The 18,142-nt window shown below is 35.6% G+C and overlaps 1 protein-coding gene across 4 annotated transcripts in view; it reads left to right on the top strand.

The window, feature by feature from the left end:
- SBF2 (SET binding factor 2) overlaps positions 1–18,142 on the top strand; it is a 448,846-nt gene that overhangs the window by 316,205 nt on the left and 114,499 nt on the right. For all 4 annotated transcript variants that reach the window (XM_074273454.1, XM_074273453.1, XM_074273452.1 and 1 more), the window contains exon 17: positions 13,788–13,856. In XM_074273454.1, the coding sequence (XP_074129555.1) occupies positions 13,788–13,856 (69 nt within the window). The remainder of the gene's footprint in view (positions 1–13,787; positions 13,857–18,142) is intronic.

Genomic DNA, 18,142 nt, shown 5'->3' with positions numbered 1-18,142 from the left:
ACATTGTAAGCACTTAAATGTTTGTTGACTTATTGTTGATATGAATTATCCCTGAGAAATCTCAAATTTTAGCTTTGGCATCCATAAATTTATCTAAAACTTTAACAATTCTAGGAGTAAAAAGAAAATCTTTAGGTTGGCTCCTGTTGTGGGAAATATTAATACCTCTTCTTGATTTTGAACTTTTCTATAATCCCTAATAGTACTCCTTAATTTTGGCAATTTGAAATTTTATAGCAAGTCTATGTTCATCTTTTCTCTACCATTTTTTTTTCATATCGATCGTCTTCCCTCTCAACATTCTTCCCAAATTGAGTCCTCATGATACTTTTTTTCCCTTAAACTATCACACACACCCCTTTTTTTAATTTAGTTAGACTTTTTTCTAGTTCCAATATATCAGTTTTGGAGGTAAAACTATGAGAATATTATGTGAGCTTCCAAGAATATTATGTGAATAATCCATGACTATTTATAGATTGTGAGATTATTTTCTAAAGCTTTTGTCACCCTTCTTGATGATGTCATTTATAAGATGTGGATGACTTTTTTTTTTTTTTTTTTTTTTTTTGGTTCCAGACATCTGATGTCTTCAGGGAATAATCCTCAAACAGGCACACATTAAGCACTTAGCCAGGCTCTGGGCGAGGGGTATCAAAAGAAGAATTTTGTGTTAGCCTTCAAAGGAAGTACGTTGGATCAAGGAACATAGCATGTACTCATTAGTGTAGATGTAGCAAATACAAGGCTATTTCAAGGGGACAGCTATGAACTATGGTTGGTGACTGAAAGATCTCTTCCTGGATCAACACTGTTATCTCAGGGTTTATATAGTCCATTCAGCAGAGTTTGGATTATTTATTCCTCCCAGATCTTGGCCACGTAGAAATTCTTTTCCCATTCTTTATGGCCTCCCAAAATCTTTCTGTAGTTTTGTTTCCTTCAGCTTGCCTTCTCATACCTTAAAAAGCTGAAGGGTCATTTGCAAAGCTGAAGATTTTATTGTTTGTTGGTCATATAAAAATATCTCTAAGCAATTTGGGATCAAAAATTGAGTTCTCCTTGCCCCCATACTGTGTGTTAACTCACTTTTTAAAATAGTCTTTGGTGTGGAACATTCTTAGATCTTTTTTGAACATCTACATAGATTGTGTTCATGAGTCTCCTTTCACTCACATAAATATTTGTCCTTCAGAGATCTCTAACCTAAACTGGTTTTTTATGTAGAAGCTTCCATACCTAGTAATTGTTTGAGTGGTGGAGGATCCTTGCCCATTGTTATGGACCCCATCAATTTGCCCACTGCCACAGTTGAAACTCATTGTCCTCTAATCTCTAATCTTTTCTTGATTTAAGAGTGGGTACCACATAAATATTTCTCAGATGAAAGAACTGAGGGCCAGAAAGGATAAATAACTTGCAGAAGGTCACAGAAAGTAAACAGAAAGGCCAAGATTTCAACCCAGACATTCCCAATTTCGAATCCAGTTCTCTTTCTAATAGTTCTTTACATATACATAAAATTTCATTTGGATTTTCATAGTAACCCTATGAGGTGTGTACACTGTTATGATTCCTACTTTATACTTGAGGAAACTGAGATTTTGCTCAAATTATGCGCTCAAGGTCAGCTAGTAAGGTCTGAGTCAGGATTCTAACTCAGGTCTATCTTATGCTTCTCCCTGTGAATTTTGTTATATATACAACTTCAGCTATATCATTTCAGCCTTTGTGATGATAATGTCATAGATTTTAGCCAATAGTTTTACAAAATAAATATTGTATTTCTTTTGAACTCTCAAATACCATTCGAATCTGGCAAAGTGTCACTATTTACTTTGTTAAACCTTCATCATCCTATGCATTTACCGTTATTTGAAATTATACCTCTAGTTATCAAAGGATTTTCTCCAACATCTTCAGTAAAGATACTGAAAGTTGAAGAACCCATTCAGTCTGCCTAGTCTCTTCTTTTCTCCTTGAGCAGGTCCTTCTGCACTATCTGCAGTCATCAGGAGATTCCATTCATTCTTTAACTGGTTTCATCCTTTTGATATAGTTAAATGTACATATAAGAGATCATCCAGTCAGATGCCATGATTTCCTTTCTTTTTTCCATTATTACCAGATCAAAACATTACTCAAGTTTATTTCAGGTGTAACATTATCTTCTTTAAAATGCCAAGTTTAACTCTTAAGTTCATCAAGTAAACTTAGCCACTTAAGTATTTTTTAAAAGTTTATTTCTCCCCTCCCCAAATATACAAGACTCTCATTTTTTAGAGAAAGAAACTCAGATCAAAAGATGAAAAGTAATTTGCCAATGGTACATGGACCCAGAACTCAGGTTCCCTGACTTTTAACCCAATGTTCTTTCCTATTATACCATGCTAAATTCTTTTGAAATCCTTTCAAATGCACATTTTAGCAAAGTGTGGGATCTTCTCAGATAAATTATATAGATCTTAAAATTATTTTGAAGTTAGCAAGTTCAACAACAGTCAACTCCATATTGAGTTTATCCTTTGGAAATATTCTTATTAATGGGCATATTTAAAAGAATATGCTTCTATAAAAATTACTGCTATTTACTAATATTGTATTTGCTATTTATTGATAAAACAATCCTTTATGTCTTTAGATATAATATTTTCTAGAATTTTTTTCAAATGTTTTATAAAACTTAATGATAAATAGGTCAGGACATCTTTGAAGAGCTCTCCTTTTTCTCCTCTTCCTTATTTCCCATGAGTTGTACATATTCCTCAAATAAATCCTTCCTCATCTTTGTCACACAGAGATGTCCTTTTTCCTTGCCTTCTCCATATACAAGTGATCATCTCCAGGAGACTGCTGATTCTATCATGCCCATTTTCTCACTAATCTTTGGTTTTTCCCCTATCTACTGGTTGTTTCCCTATGGTCTAGAAACATTTATCTTCCAATTTTTTTAAAAGTCTCACTCAATCAACCTTTCCCACTAGCTATCATCCTATATCTCTCCTTCCTTTCTTGGGTAATCTCTTTCAGGAAACTATGTGTATATATAATCTCTACCTCTAGTTTCCCCTCCACTTACTCTTTTCTAATCCTCCTGTAGTCTGGCTTCTTACCTTGTCATTCAACTGAAACTGCTCTCTGTGAAGTTACCAATGATGTCTTAATTTCCAGATCTAATGACCTTTCCACAATTCTTGTCCTTCTTGATCTCTCTGCAACTTTTTGCAATGTCAGTCAACCTCTCCCCCTTAACTTTTTCTTTTCTCTAGTTTTTTTGTGACATTGCTGTCTCCTACCAATTTTCCTCCTAAGAATCTAAAAGACTTTTTAGTCTCCTTTGCTGGGTCTTTCTCTAGGTCACATCCAGTTACCATAGGTGCCTCTAAGGGTCTGTCCTTAGCTCTCTTCTCTTCCCTCTATAGCCAGAATTATCTAACGTTTTGTGTAAAAGGCCATGTAAAAATATTTTGGGCTTTACAACAAAAGAAAATCAATTTCTATAAAATTTTTCATAGAATTCAAAATATAATGATTATAATGGGATCAAGTTTTTGTAATACAGGTCTACTAGTGAAAATGATGGAATTCTTTTAGAGGGAATAACATTTCTCTTAATGGAGTTAGTGTTAGTGTTCCCTATTACCAAAATCAGTTACAAATGTTCATCTGTGAATGCTGACAGGTAATGAGGTTTTACATATGTCATCTTTGAAAATTGCTTTTCACACAGATAGATAGTGCCAAATACTGACATCATTTCATAAACATGATTTTAATTGGATACATTCATCACTTAGGAGACATTTATAAGAATTTTGTTAAATATTTCTTAGTTTTTGCTTTTTTAGCATGTCATTACATTTCAGATTAATCATTTCCATTTGAAGAGTAGGTGGAAGTTCCTCAATTGCAGTTAAGTAGATTTTGAAATATGAAAATTTCTTTTGCACTTGACTCAAGATCTGAAAAAAATGCTGTTAGAACTTGGGGAAAATATATGTTATAAATTTATGTGGAAATGAAGATATTGCTTCTTTTAACTTTTGTCAGAAGGAAATACATAAATGTGACGTTTGTGTCATCAAATTGACTTTATTACAATATAAGTTTTACATGTGAGCAATATTTTGCCTCATAATTTTAGTCTGAATTCATTAAGGATCATTTTCAGGATTGGAGACAAAGCAGACAAAACTATTCAGTGTTTGATAATAAACGCTGAGAGCAGTTTTGCTCATTCAGAAAAATTTCAATCTCAAGCCAGAGGTCAAAAATCATAGTAAAACTTTCTTTTTCTTTTTTCTTTTCTGTTTGGACATGACATATATGCACTTATAATAAAAACAAAAACTAAAATACAATATTACAATACAGCAGTATAAATGACACCTGAAATGCTTTCACGTAATGATTATATCACTGCAATTGATAGTGGGCAAGCCACTGGATTCCTCTACTCCTTGTAATGCAAAAACAACTATAGACAATACAGAAACAAATGTGCAGCTGGGTGCCAGCACGACTTTATGTCACTGAAATTAGAATTTCATATGATGTTATGAGTCACAGAATATTATTCTTTTAACTTTTTTCAACCATTTCAAAATGTAAATTCTTCTTAGCTCATGGGCTATAGATAGACAAGAGCAGGCCAGACTTGGCCATGGGCCGCGGTTTGCCAACCTCTGTTTTGTGGTTCAGAGTCTAAATTTTCTTGCTTGGTGATCTCATTAACTCCTGAAAGTGACATGTCACCTCAATATAGATAATTCTTGGATCTCTTTGTCCGGCCCTAACCTCTCTCCTGACTTCCAATCTCAAACTCAGCTTATCCAAAATTAAACTCATTTTCTTTCAAATAAATCCTCCCATCTTCTCAATTTCCCTCTTTCTGTTGAGGGTTCCACCCTCTCCCAGTCTTCGGTTGGTCTCCATCCTCCAAAGCATTCATCCCAAAACTTAGGTCTGACATCTCACTCTCCTCTTCATAAAAGTGTCTAAGCTCTGTATTGCCTCCAGGAGCAAAGCTCTCTACAGACTGATCCCTTCCTCCCTTCCTTTATTCCCCTTTGTGCACTTGACCAAATAGAAAGCCAGCTTTCTTGTTCTTCCCACGTGTCACTCCCCCAGCGCCTTTCTTTCTCATTGCCCCATGCTTGGAATTATCTTCTAACTCACCTCCACCTCCAGTTTTCTGAAAGATTCTGCTTATATTCTACTGTCTTCAAGAAGATTTTATACCTAGTACAGATGTCCCCTTGTCTCCTTTCTACACGCACCTTCCCCCCACCACTCACATGCCCTAATGCTTTCTCTACAATTGCCCATCAGTTAACATTTTCTATATCTTATATTTATATGATGGTATTGTTATCTATTGATTGTATTTTATTCTTATTTCTCTTGTTAAAATGTGATTTCCTTGAGCATAGGGACTGATTATGTCTTTTAAATTCCAGGCCAAAGTGCAGTCTGCCCCATAGTAAGCACTTAATATGTTTTTTGTTAATGATAATGAAGGTGATTTCGTCAAAAGTTTTTTCTCACATATGATTAAAACAAACCAGAAGGTTTCCTAGGAAATCTATCTTTTAAACTTTATGAAAAGAAATTGTTTAATGATTAGATGAATTTGACATATTTATAATTAAAATAAAAAAAAATTAGTAAGCCCTTTATGTGAACTTTTCCCTTAGGATTGTGAGAGGACATGACCTACCCATTGTACCACTAGATAACTCACTATCGGACTTTGGATGATTCATTTGAATTCTGGGATCTTCAGTTGACTCGTCTTTCTAGATCTCCAAAATCCCATTCAACTGTGCCAACCTAGTGGTCCTAACTGACTGTCAGAGTTAGTGATTTTCTATTTTGTTTGCTTAAAATTACTCAGCTCCCAGGAATATTATGGAAAAAGAAAAATGCCTCTTTCCCCAAAGTCAAAGCAATTCCCTGGGCTTGTGCTTTGGTATTTGTGATAACTGTCCTAGCTGGAAATGACTTCAAAATAAAAGAGGAGAATTCAGAAAGAAGCATTCATTTATTTCAGCCAGAAATGTGGAAAAACATAAAGTGCACAATCCCTAAAAGAGACCAAATCTTAACCTGAGGACTCTTTTGTATTTCTTTTGAAATGTCTTCAGTTCTTTGTGTGTCTTTTATGAATCAGTTTCCAATCTTACATGATATTTTTGAGTGCCTCCATTGCATTAAAAGCAGCTAAAAGAAATCCCCTTGGCTCTAGTAGTTGGCTAATCAGGAAAAAAAAAAATTCTACTCTTCAAGTAGTCAAATTGTATTCAGCATCTTTCACTTTTTAAAAAAATTTTAATAGCTTTTTATTTTCAAAATACATGCAAAGATAGTTTTCAACATTCACCCTTGCAAAAACTTGTGTTCCTAATTTTTTTCCCCTTCCCTTCTCTCTATCCCCTCCCCTGGACAGCAATAATCTAATATATGTTAGACATATACAAATTCTTATATATATATATATATATATATATATATATGTATTTCCACAATTATCATGCTGCCCAAGAAAAATCAAATCAAAAGGGGAAAGAATGAGAAAGAAAACGAGAAGCAAGCAAACAACAAAAAAGGTGAAAATACTATGTGTGGGCCACATTCCCACCCTCCTCTTTCTGGATGCAGATGGTTCTATCACAAGTCTATTAGGCCTGAATCACCTCAATGTTAAAAAGAGCCACATCCATCAGAATTGATGATCACATAATCTTATTGTTGCTGTGTACAATGTTCTACTCACTTTGATGAGAGTTTAGTAAGGGGTACCTAGATGAAATTAGGGTTGAGGTCTAGTGGCAGGTTCCGGGTACAGGGAGTCAAATAGAGATCTCCTGCAACCCCTTTGGATTCGGTGCAAGGATACAGAGTTAAATGAGGTCTAGTAACAGCGCAGAGTTCTCTGTAAAGGAATTTACAGACCCGAAAACCTAGATTGATAAAAGAGGTTTATTTTGGGGTTTGGAAGTAAGGGTAAAGGTAAAAAGAAGCCAGGGCCAGGGCTGGCACTGAGCGGGCAGGAACCCTTGACATGGCCGGTGTAAGGACGCCATGTTTGGGGCTCCTGCAGAGTGGACTCCAATTTCCCTCTTTTATAATAGGGGGCTTTTGGTGAAGGGACCCATGGTTGGAGTCCCATGTTGGCTCCTGGCTGGTTTCGGCCAAGGTTAGAATTTGAATAGAATTCAATGGGTTTTTAGATAAGGAACTTTTTGTGCTGGGGGTTGGGGGTTGGGGAAACCTGAGCAGATCTTTAGAATGGGGGATGGAACAGCCCAAGTTAGCTCAAATCCAGTGGGGATTGGGAGAGCCCAGACATCTCCCATTGGGATTCATGGGGGCTGGGAATTAGAAAGGAATCTTCACATCAACTTCACTCAGCATCAGTTCCTGTCAGTCTCTCCAGGCCTTTCTGAAATCATCCTGCTGTCATTTCTTACAGAACAATAATATTCCATAATATTCATATACCATAACTTATTCAGCCATTCTCCAACTGATGGGCATCCGCTCACTTTCCAGTTTCTTGCCACTATGAAAAGAGCTGCTACAAATATTTTGCACATGTGGGACCCTTTCCCTTTTTTATGATCTCTGGGATATAAGCCCAGTAGAAACACTGTTGGATCAAAGAATATGCACAATTTGATAGCTCTTTAGGCATAGTTCCAAATTGCTCTCCAGAATGGTTGGATCAGTTTACAACTCCACCAACAATGTTTTAGTGTCCCACATAGTTTCCTACATCCCCTCCATCATTTATCATTAGCTTTCCCTGTCATTTTAGCCAATCTGAGAGGTGTATAGTATATCTCAAAGTTAACTTAATTTTTATTTCTCTGATCAATAGTGATTTAGAACATTTTTTCATATGAATTGAAATGGTTTTAATTTCTTCATCTGAAAATTCTCTCCTTGTGTCATTTAACCATTTATCAATTGGAGAATGGTTTGTATTCTTATAAATTTGAGTCAATTGTTTGTATGTTTTTGAAACAAGGCCATTATCAGAACCCTTGTATATAAAATTTTTTTCCAGTTTTCTGCTTCCCTTCTAATCTCTTCTAGTCTGCATTGGTTTTGTTTGTACAAAAACTCCTTAATTTAATAAAATCAAAATTATATATTGTGTATTTCATATTGATTCTTCTTTGGCCATAAATTCTATTAAAATTTGTAAAGTACAGGCTAGCTCCCTGGAGGGCTCCAGGGTCAGCCAGAGTCAGGATGAAGTAAAGTCCTTCGTCTTTAGGAGGACAAGTGAAAGATGTAAGCAAGCTGCCATGAGGCTTGCCAAAGATCTCTCCTCAATTCTGGAGTCTGGAATCTCCACCTTTCTCCTCCTCCTCCTGCCACAAAATGGCTCTCCCCTCTCTCACCCCACCCCCTAATCCTTGCCTACAATTATCTTAACACCAAACATTCAGCCAGCATCAATTGTGAGAAGAGCCATTTATCCAAACATATGCTAATAGAGTCATTGTCTCATCCTGGAATAGGTACTTAAGCCTTAAGTACTTGATTATCTGATTCAAGTACACCTATTCAGAGTTTCATCCCTCTACAAATATTCTTGATTTTTCCAAATGAATTTTGTTATTTTTTCTAGCTCTGCAAAGTAATGTCTTAGTGGTTTGATTGACATGGCACTGAATAAGTAGATTAATTTAAATAAAATTGTCGTTTTTATTATATTAGCTCAGCTTAGCCATGTGTGCTTGATATTTTTCCATTTGTTTAGATCTGATTCTATTTGCATGGAAAGTTTATAATTGTGGTCATATAGTTCCTGACTATGTTTTGGCAGGTAAATAACCCTAATATTTTAATATTACCTACAGTTATTTTAAATGGAATTTCTTTTTATGTCTCTTACTGGGACTTTGTGCTTACATATAGAAATGCTGATGATTTATGTGGATTTATTTTGTATCCTGCAACTTTTTAAAAATTGTTAATTGTTTCTAGTAGTTTTTTAGTTGATTCTCTAGGATTCTCTAAGCATCATTTCATCTGGAATGAGTGATAATTTTGTTTTCTCATTACCTACTCTAATTCCTTTCATTTCTTTTTCTTCTCTTATTGATAAAGCTAACAATTCTAGTATCATATTGAATAATAGCGGTGATAATGGGCAGCCTTGTTTCACCCCTGATCTTATTGGGCATGCTTCTAGTTTGTCCCTATATGATACTTGCTGATAGTTTTAAATAAATGCTATTGATACTTTTAAGGAAATCTGCATTTATTCCTACACTGTCTAATATTTTTATTAGGAATGAGTGTTGGATTTTGTCAAATTATTTTTCTGCATTTATTGAAATAATCATATAATTTCTGTTAGTTTGGCTATTGATATAGTCAATTATGCTAATACTTTTCCTAATAGAGAACCAGCCTTGCATTCCTGGTATAAATCCCACTTGGTCATAGTGTATTATCCTGGATATGACTTGCTGTAATCTTTTTGCTAATATTTTATTTAAGATTTTTACATCAATATTCATTAGGAAAATTGGTCTATAATTTTCTTTCTCTGTTTTGATCCTACCTGGTTTAGGTATCTGTTTCATAAAAGGAATTGGTAGACTCCTTCTTTTCCAATTTTTCCAAATAGTTTGCATAATATTATAATCAATTGTTCTTTAAATGTTTGGTAGAATTCACTTGTGAATCCATCTGGCCATGGAAGTTTTTTCTTAAGGAATCTAATTAACCTAAATAATTAATAGTTGTTCAATTTCTTTTTTTCTAAAATTGGACTATTTAAGTCATTTATTTCCTGTTAATCTGGGGAAATCTATATTTTTGCAAGTATTCATTCATTTCACTTAAATTATTAGAATTATTGGCATACAGTTGGGCAAAATAACTCCTAATTATTGCTTTGATTTCTTCATTGGTGGAAAGTTATCCATTTCATTTTTGATACTAGCAATTTGATTTTCTTCTTTCCTTTTTCTAATCAAATTAATTAAAGGTTTATCTGTCTTGTTGGGGTTTTTTTCATAAAGCCAACTCTTAGTTTTGTTTAGTAATTCAATAGTTTCCTTACTTTCAATTTTATTACTCTTCTCTTTTGTTTTCAGAATTTCAAATTTGGTATTTAGTTGGGAGTTTTTAATTTGTTCTTTTTCTAGCTTTTAATTGCATGCCCAATTCATTGATCTTTTCTTTCTCTATTTTATTCAAGTGAACATCTAGAAATGTAAAATTTCCCCTAAGAACTGCTTTGGCTGCATCCCATAAATTTAAGTATGTTGTCTCATTATTGTCATTTTCTTAGATGAAATTATCAATTATGTCTATGATTTGTTGTTTAACTATTTTGTAGTGTCATCAAGCTATTGAAACCTTTCACAGAGTAAAGCTAGAGTTCTTAGAGTTGTCTTCACTTTTCCTTTCACTATAATTTCCAATTCTGAGGTGGTGTTAGACATTTTCTTTCTCATCCCTTTAAACTTCTGGCCTAAACTAAGCACAGCTACCAGTAGATTGTAGATTGATTAGAGATGTATTTGGAAGGGGAGAGATGCACACTGGAACATGTGGTTGCCCTTCTCTAGCTGTCTAAAAACATTCCCCTTATTTACCTTAACTACTCTACTGGAAGAACTTATACAAAATAGGAGGATGGGGCCCTAACTCCATTAGCCACAGTTATTTGGCAAGATTAATTGCCAAGCTTGATCTTTTTGTTTTGTTTTGTTTTAATGTATGTGTCCATGTTTTCCCTAACTTTGCATTATTTGCAAAACTGGAGAATTCAATTTTTCATACAAAGATAAAGTGAATTCTACATAAAACCCAAGAGATTATAATTTTGCTTCTGTATATAATCCACCACTCCTATGAAAAGATATTATGTTTTCCAGACTGTTTTCAAAAAAATATATTTCCTTTTTCTAGTATGAAGGCAGTCTGTGTCTTTATGAATTACATTTATCAGTTGAAATTTTCTTCTAACTATAGCATTTTTCTAGCCAAAAGCTAATGGAAACTAAATGGAGACCTTGTAATATACTTAAAAAAACAAACAAACCAACTAACAATCCCTTAGATGTGGAGTCAGGAGAAGTATGAGTTTGAGTCCTATGCCTCATATAAATTATGTGACCTTAGTATGTTATACCCAGTTAACAAGTAGCCAGGCTTTGTTTGGATCCAGGACATCTGACTTCAACTTAAGCACTATCTCTACTAGACTGCTTAATAAAAACCTATAGACCTTTTCTAACAGGGCTGTTTTGGGAGTCAAGTAAGAGAGATCAAAGGAGAAATAAAATAATTTTGCAAACCTTAAAAATGCTACATAAAATGTATGTTATTACCCTGAAAAACATTGCAAAAAAGCAAAACTTTGGAATTTAGAAAAGTATGGAATTTTGACAAGACGTGAGAACCTATACGGGTTCATTAGTGAGAACAGTTACATGTGAGAACTGTCATCTGCCATCCATATCCTCCAGAATTATCTAATATATATCCAGCCATGACCTGAAGTATGAAGCTTTTGAATGACATTTTTAACAAGTATTAGTCCAACCTCCATGACAAAGGAACTCATTTCCATTTAAGCTGCACTTTTAATTTTTGCTCTTTATATTGGTCTGAGATCAGTCTCTTGATAACTTTCTCTTACTAACCCTGACTCCTTTCAGAAGCTACACAAAGTTGAATCCCTTTTCCAGATTACAGCTTCTATCTACATAGTGGAAAAGACAAACGTCATACAGTCAGATCTCACGAAGCTGCATTGTCATTAGTCTAATCCCTTCCTTTTAAAGGACTTGTCCAAAATCACATGAATAGCAACCCAGGTCTTTTGATTTCAAATACAGTGAGAGTTTTCCTGCTATTATACCATAATGGTACACCTGGTCTCCCGTGAGCTTGCTTTTCCCCATCAAGTTAAATGCCCAAATAAGTTCCTTCCTCCCAAAACATCATACATAACTGACCCAATAGCAAAGAATGTGAGAAAGGGAAGAAATTGCCTAGGTGCACAGTCTCAATGGTACTCATTCTACCTTACCCCCAGAGGGCCTTCTTTTAGATTTCAGTTAACTCTTTGTCCCAACTCCAGAATCTGTAAAGGACACCCATTTCAGAGGTCCTCTAGCATATAGTATTAGCTTTTTTCAAAAGCTCATATGAAATAAAATATATAATTTACAAATAAAAAGTTTTAACAAAAATAATTTCATTCATTTATTGTGAATATCTTAGGAACAACACATAAAACTTTTTTCCATGTTCTTCCAATTGCTATAAACAGAGGTGTGTTTTTGTTCTTGTTTTTTTAGTTCTGGTTTTGATTTTTTGCTATTAGAACTTATCTTTTCTTTTGCTGTTAAATTGATCCACCTTACATGAATCACTTCCAGTCATCAGCCTGCTTTTCTAAAATGTAATTAGGCACTGGCATTGAGAAAACTGTTATTTGCAATATGATAGGAGTTCAATTCAATTCAGTTCTGAGGATTTATTGCTTAACCTACTATACTCACTAGGATTACAGAAGTATGCAGTGCAGTAACTGCCTTCAGGGAGTGCTTTGTATCTTTTGGAGATAGATGAACTCTTATACTTGGGAAGTAAAACAGTAATAAAGAAGTTTGCAATAAATTGAAAGGATGAATTGAGATTGTAGAGAAGAAAGACCCCATGGGTCAGAATTATAGAAAGATAGCTGCAATTCCTTTGTACCTATTCCTGTTTCCATTATGGGAACCACCATGCTCCTAGAGTGGGTGACTCCCTGAGTCATCACAGTGTCATCCTTGACTTCTCACCACCAATATCAAATCTGTTACCAAGTTTTGTTCTGCCTTCACCAAATCTATCCCATTTGTCTCTTATTGCTACTCCACAGCCCCTACTTTAGTGCAGGTCTTTTATGTCCATAATTGTTTGCACGTTATTTCCCCCATTACAACTCCTTGAAATTCTCCTTGAAGGCAATTTTTACTGTCTTCATATCCCCTGCACGTAGGACATTGCCTAGCACATAATAAGTGTTTAATAAAAGGTCGTTCATTGATTGACTAATATCAGTTCCTTGAGAGCAAGTATTGTTTCACTTTCAATTTTTTTATCCCCAGCATCTACTCTAGCATTACTTAATAAATCTTTGTTGAAGGAAATGAGGAAGGAAGGGGAAAGAAGGAGAGAGACTTATACTGCTTGTCACCAAGAACGAGGAATCTGGGGAGACAGAGAGTTGTCTAAGGGAGTTGGAAAAGTGGTGGACGTGAGACCAGTGTGTCATTCCTGAGAGAGGATCAGATGTGGCCCTAACCCTGCCCCCATTCCCCTTGGATCTCTGACCCCTCTGATCTGTGACTACATCTGTCACAAAAGTTGCATGCTGTACAGTTCTCATGGGCTCTTTCAGCTGGTCCTTTGAATCTCTCTTCTACTAAATTTGCTTTTCCTCTATGCCTATAGGAAAGAAGTTCAGGGAATCTAGAATTCGGTTCAGCCAACACTTCCTAAGTACCTACCACTATACATACAAGGCACTTACTAAGTATTGGGGAGACAAAGTAAAAAATAAATAATGTTTTTGTCCTCAGTTAAAATGGACAGAGACTGAATGGATAATGAATGGACAAGTACCAAAATTAGTTCCTAGAACTCACCCTAAAATTAGGACAGTAGAAGAGGGGGAATAACCACAATTGATGACTCAGAATTGATCTTTCCGGTGGATATGTACATAATTATGTTTCTTTCTCTTTGTTTTGTTTAAGGACTGTTCAACCTTAGAAGAATATAATATTGCAGCAGCATTACTGCCTTTGACAAGTGCTTTCTATAGGGTAAGTTTGAATGAGATTAAAATATGTTAATTCTGATTTGCTTAAACATATTGCTCTCACTTAATTGAAATTCAATTTAATAAACATTTCCTAAACCCTAACAAGACCCTCTGCCATGATGGGAATTCGAAGATTACAAAAATCAAAATGTTCCTTATTATCAAGGATACTTTTATTCAATTTAAAATGGGTGTCCTAAATCAATGAAAAAGAAAGGAGTCAAATCCTTTTTTTTTTTTTTTTATTTCACAGATATATTTATTTTTTTTTCACTCTAAGCAGAGGAAAAAGGAAAATTATGCAAACCTAACTTATCTTTGAATTATAAATGCATATTCGTTCTGAAGAATGCTTTAAAAAAAAAAAAAAACCTCACTTTATATATTTAGCCTTAAATAAACCTCTGTGCTTGTTAATTTTTTAAAAGGTCAGTTATTTAACTTTCCTTCTTATCTTTAATCTACAATGAATTTTCCAATGGAAACATTGACACAGTGTGGCATATTCATAAAAATACAATAAGATTTCTCTTTAATATCAGACTTATTTGTCATCAGGGTTTGTTTTTTTTTTTCATTTTTTGTTTTCAATCATCATTTATTGGAATCGCACTGAAACCGAACAACTTTCAGGTTTCTAACTTTTTGGAATTTGTTTCTAGAGCGTGATGTAAATGTCAGTTCAGATAAATTCTCCCACATAAAAATCTGAAACTTATACAAATATTGAGAATTGCTTTCACCTGTCTTATTGCCACAAAGAGAGAAGCTACCTGCTAGCAATTCTGTCAACAGCTCAATCTGTGTGATAGTGCTATTGTCATGGAAGCTCCCAAGACTTTTGTCAAGATCGCTACCTCTGTTAGAGAGAATGTGGCCACTTTATGCATTCACTCCTTATTCTTGGGAGAGTTTAAGTAGGTACAGTTCTGGTTAAACCTGAGTATATCATTTATCTACATCTGATCTTTACCGATTAAAGCTTGACCTCAGGTGCAAGTATGCAAGAATTTCCACTTGTGACACTATCTACCTAGTCCTTTCTTTGCTCAGATCTTGGGAATGTGTTCAATTAACTACTGAATTATTGGTGTTTCCTGAATGGAGATTTTGCTTTTGGGCTTGTTTTTTTACTTTTAATTTCATTTTTACATAGTAAATAGTTCATATTCATTTCTATGTTTGTGTTTTTAGCTGCACAGTTTCACTGACAAGCAGAATCTCAGATCTTGCATGCTTTTGACAAGACAATTTTTTTTTCCATTTTCTACATTTCTGGAATCAAATTCTTTCAAAGCTACTAGCCCTCAATAATCAATGTGTTTTAATATGGTTTTTTGCATACTTTTGCCTTTTTAGTGAACAATGATATTTGACAAAGTGAGAAACATTTCATGCTGTATCTGTGGATAACATGAAGGCATCCTTGCCAAACATTGGTAAAGTTAGATAGTAATAATGTTGCCAAAAAAAAAAAAGAATAGTCATTCAGATATTTCTATAAATACATGGAAGAAAATAGAAATTTAGAATAGCAGGACAGCTTTGAAAGTTACTTGTTAATTTGTTATATACAATTAAAGAAAAACTTTGTATGCTAAAGATTGTAGTTTTCCATATAATTTTCTTTTTTTTTTCTAGTCTGCTTTGTATATGAAAATATTCTTCTTTTGGTATTGGTTAAATTTAGAATTTTAAGAAATAGTATAGTTTAGCGGAATTAGAACTGAACAAATGGCTAGGTTCAAAAACAGTCCTTGTTGGTTCATTGTTTACTTGGAAGGAGATCTCTCAGAGGAGTGCCCCAGAGTTTTGTGCCTAGCCCTGTACCACTTTTATCAGTAACTTGCATATGGTCTTGATGGTGTGATTATTATAGTTTTAGATAAACCAAAGACAAGGGAATTAGTCAATACAGATTGACAGAGCTAAGATCCAAAAGGAACTTGACAAAGTAAAATATTGTATTGGCTCCAATAACATGACTTTTAATAATTTAATAATTGTTTTCCCTTGAATTTAAGAAAATCAGTTTCACAAGTCCAAAGTAAATGAATTATAGTTTGAAGTTCTTCTTTAAAAAAATAAAAATAAAAATATTTAAATGAATATTAAGCTAAATATTATTCATATCCTCCTCATTTCTAGTGGCTTCCCTCTGTTGACAACGTCCAATTTATCCTCTCCACAGTTTGTTTCCAAAAACTTGGTTGCATGTTGTCTTATGGTGGAGATAAGAAGGATCAGAAAAGGCTTCCTGTAGAGTGTGGGATTTTAGTTGGTTTGAAGGAAGCCAGGAAGTAGAGGAAGCTGAAAAGAATTTAGGTATGGGGGACAGCCAGAGAAAATTCTCGGAATTGGGAGGTGTAATATTTTGTTAAAGAAAAAAACAGAAACCAGTGTTACTGGAGAACAGAAGGCTTAGAGGAGTACAAGGTACAAGAAGACTGGCAAGGTGAAAAAAGATCGGAGCCTTTGGAGTTTACTCCAAAGTAGAAGGGTGACATGATTAGGCAAGAGTTTTAGAAATATCACCTTGTTGGGTGAACGAAGGAGAGACTGGAACGGAGAGAAACTCGTAGCAAGGAAACCAACATGCTATGCCAGTGGTCAGCAAGTAAACATTAAGTGCCCACTGTGTGCCAGGCACTGCGTAAGAACATCCGATGCAAAAGGAGGCAAAAGGTAGTCTCTGCCTTCCAAGAGCTCCCAGTCTCATGGGGAAGACAACAAGCAAACAGTCATCCAAACAAGTTAAGTTTATAAGAAAAGTGGGAAATCATTACAAAAAGGAAGCCATTAGAATTAATAGGCTGGGAAATACTAATTGCCGAAGATGGGATTTTAGTGGAGTCTTGAAAGAAGCCAGGGAAGTCAGTAGGTAGAGCTGAGGAAGCAGAAGATTCTGGTATGGAAAACAGAAAATGCCCATGGCCCAGGGATGGAACATCTAGTGTAGGGGTTCTCAAACTACGGCCCGCTGAGGACGTTTATGGGGCCTACTGGGTTATGGCAAATGGGCTGAGAGGCAGAGACTATAGTCTGGCCCTCCAACAGTCTGAGGGACAGTGAACTGGCCCCTATTTAAAAAGTTTGAGGACCACTAGTTCATAAACCAGGAAGCCGGTGTCCTTGGCTGGAAGGGAGATGGAGGGCATGAGAAGATTGAAAAGGTAGGGAGCCAGGCTATGAGGGACTCTGAACAACAGAGTATAAGGCAATAAGCAGACACACAAGTTGATTAAATAAAAGTATGACATGGTTAGAGCCGAATTTTTGGAAAATCACTTGGTGACTGAATGAAGGATGGATTGAAATGGGGAGACTTGAGGCAGCCAGGTCCACAAGCAGCCTATATAACAGTAACCCAGGGATGAGGGGGTGAGGGCCTGTATCAGGCAGGGACAGGGTAGGCAAAGCAGGGGTCATATCCAGCAGGGGTCGCAAAGATGAAATAGACTGACCTTAGTCACCATTTTGGATGTTGGGGGAGAGGCTGAGAAATAGTAGAGTCAAGGATAACACATAGACTTCGAGCCTGGGGGACTAGGAGGGTGGTGGTGCCCTCTATGTAAAAGAGAAATTAGGAGGGGTAGGTAGTTTTAAGGGAAAGATTTCGGACATGTTGAGTTTAAAATGTTTACTCTTCAAAGATGTGGATGAGGATACAGCAGAAGACGCTGAAAAGGAGAAGCAAGAGAATAGTGTTCCTGAATCTAGGAGAAGGCAGCGATCAGCAGGGTCACAGACTACAGAGGGAGAATAAGGGTTGAGAAAAGGCCTTTGGAACTGACTGGCAACTTTGAAGAGAACAGTTTCAGGGGAATGAATGATGAGGCCAGAAGCTGGATTCTGAGGGGGTGAGAAGAGAAAAGAAGGAAAGAGGAGTTGATCATAAAAGAAAATAGGATGGTTTAATATGGGGTTGGAGGGATCAAGTGAGGGGTTTTTAAGGTTGAAACAAATTGATAAAATTTTCAGATGTGAACATGTAAGACAAAGAAAGATGGAAAATAAAAAGAAATAGACAAAGAGTGGTGCAGTAAAGTTGATGGAGGCGGCGATCTATAGGGGAGATGAGATGGAACAGGATCACTTGGGCAGATGATGGGGGGTGGGAGAGACCTTGGTTGCAGCGAGCTGTCGTCTCCAGAAGCTGCCGGATCGCTCTCTGGGAAGAGATCTGCTGTGTCTACTCAAATCTCTCAGACAGATTCTTCTTCTTGTAGCAAACCGTTGTCTCCAGGCAGTTGCTGTTAACTCTTGTCCAGAGAAGTGACTTCCCTT

Source organism: Sminthopsis crassicaudata, chromosome 6 (assembly GCF_048593235.1).
Source record: "Sminthopsis crassicaudata isolate SCR6 chromosome 6, ASM4859323v1, whole genome shotgun sequence".
Lineage (NCBI taxonomy): Eukaryota > Metazoa > Chordata > Mammalia > Dasyuromorphia > Dasyuridae > Sminthopsis > Sminthopsis crassicaudata.
This window is presented reverse-complemented; position numbering and strand designations above follow the sequence as displayed.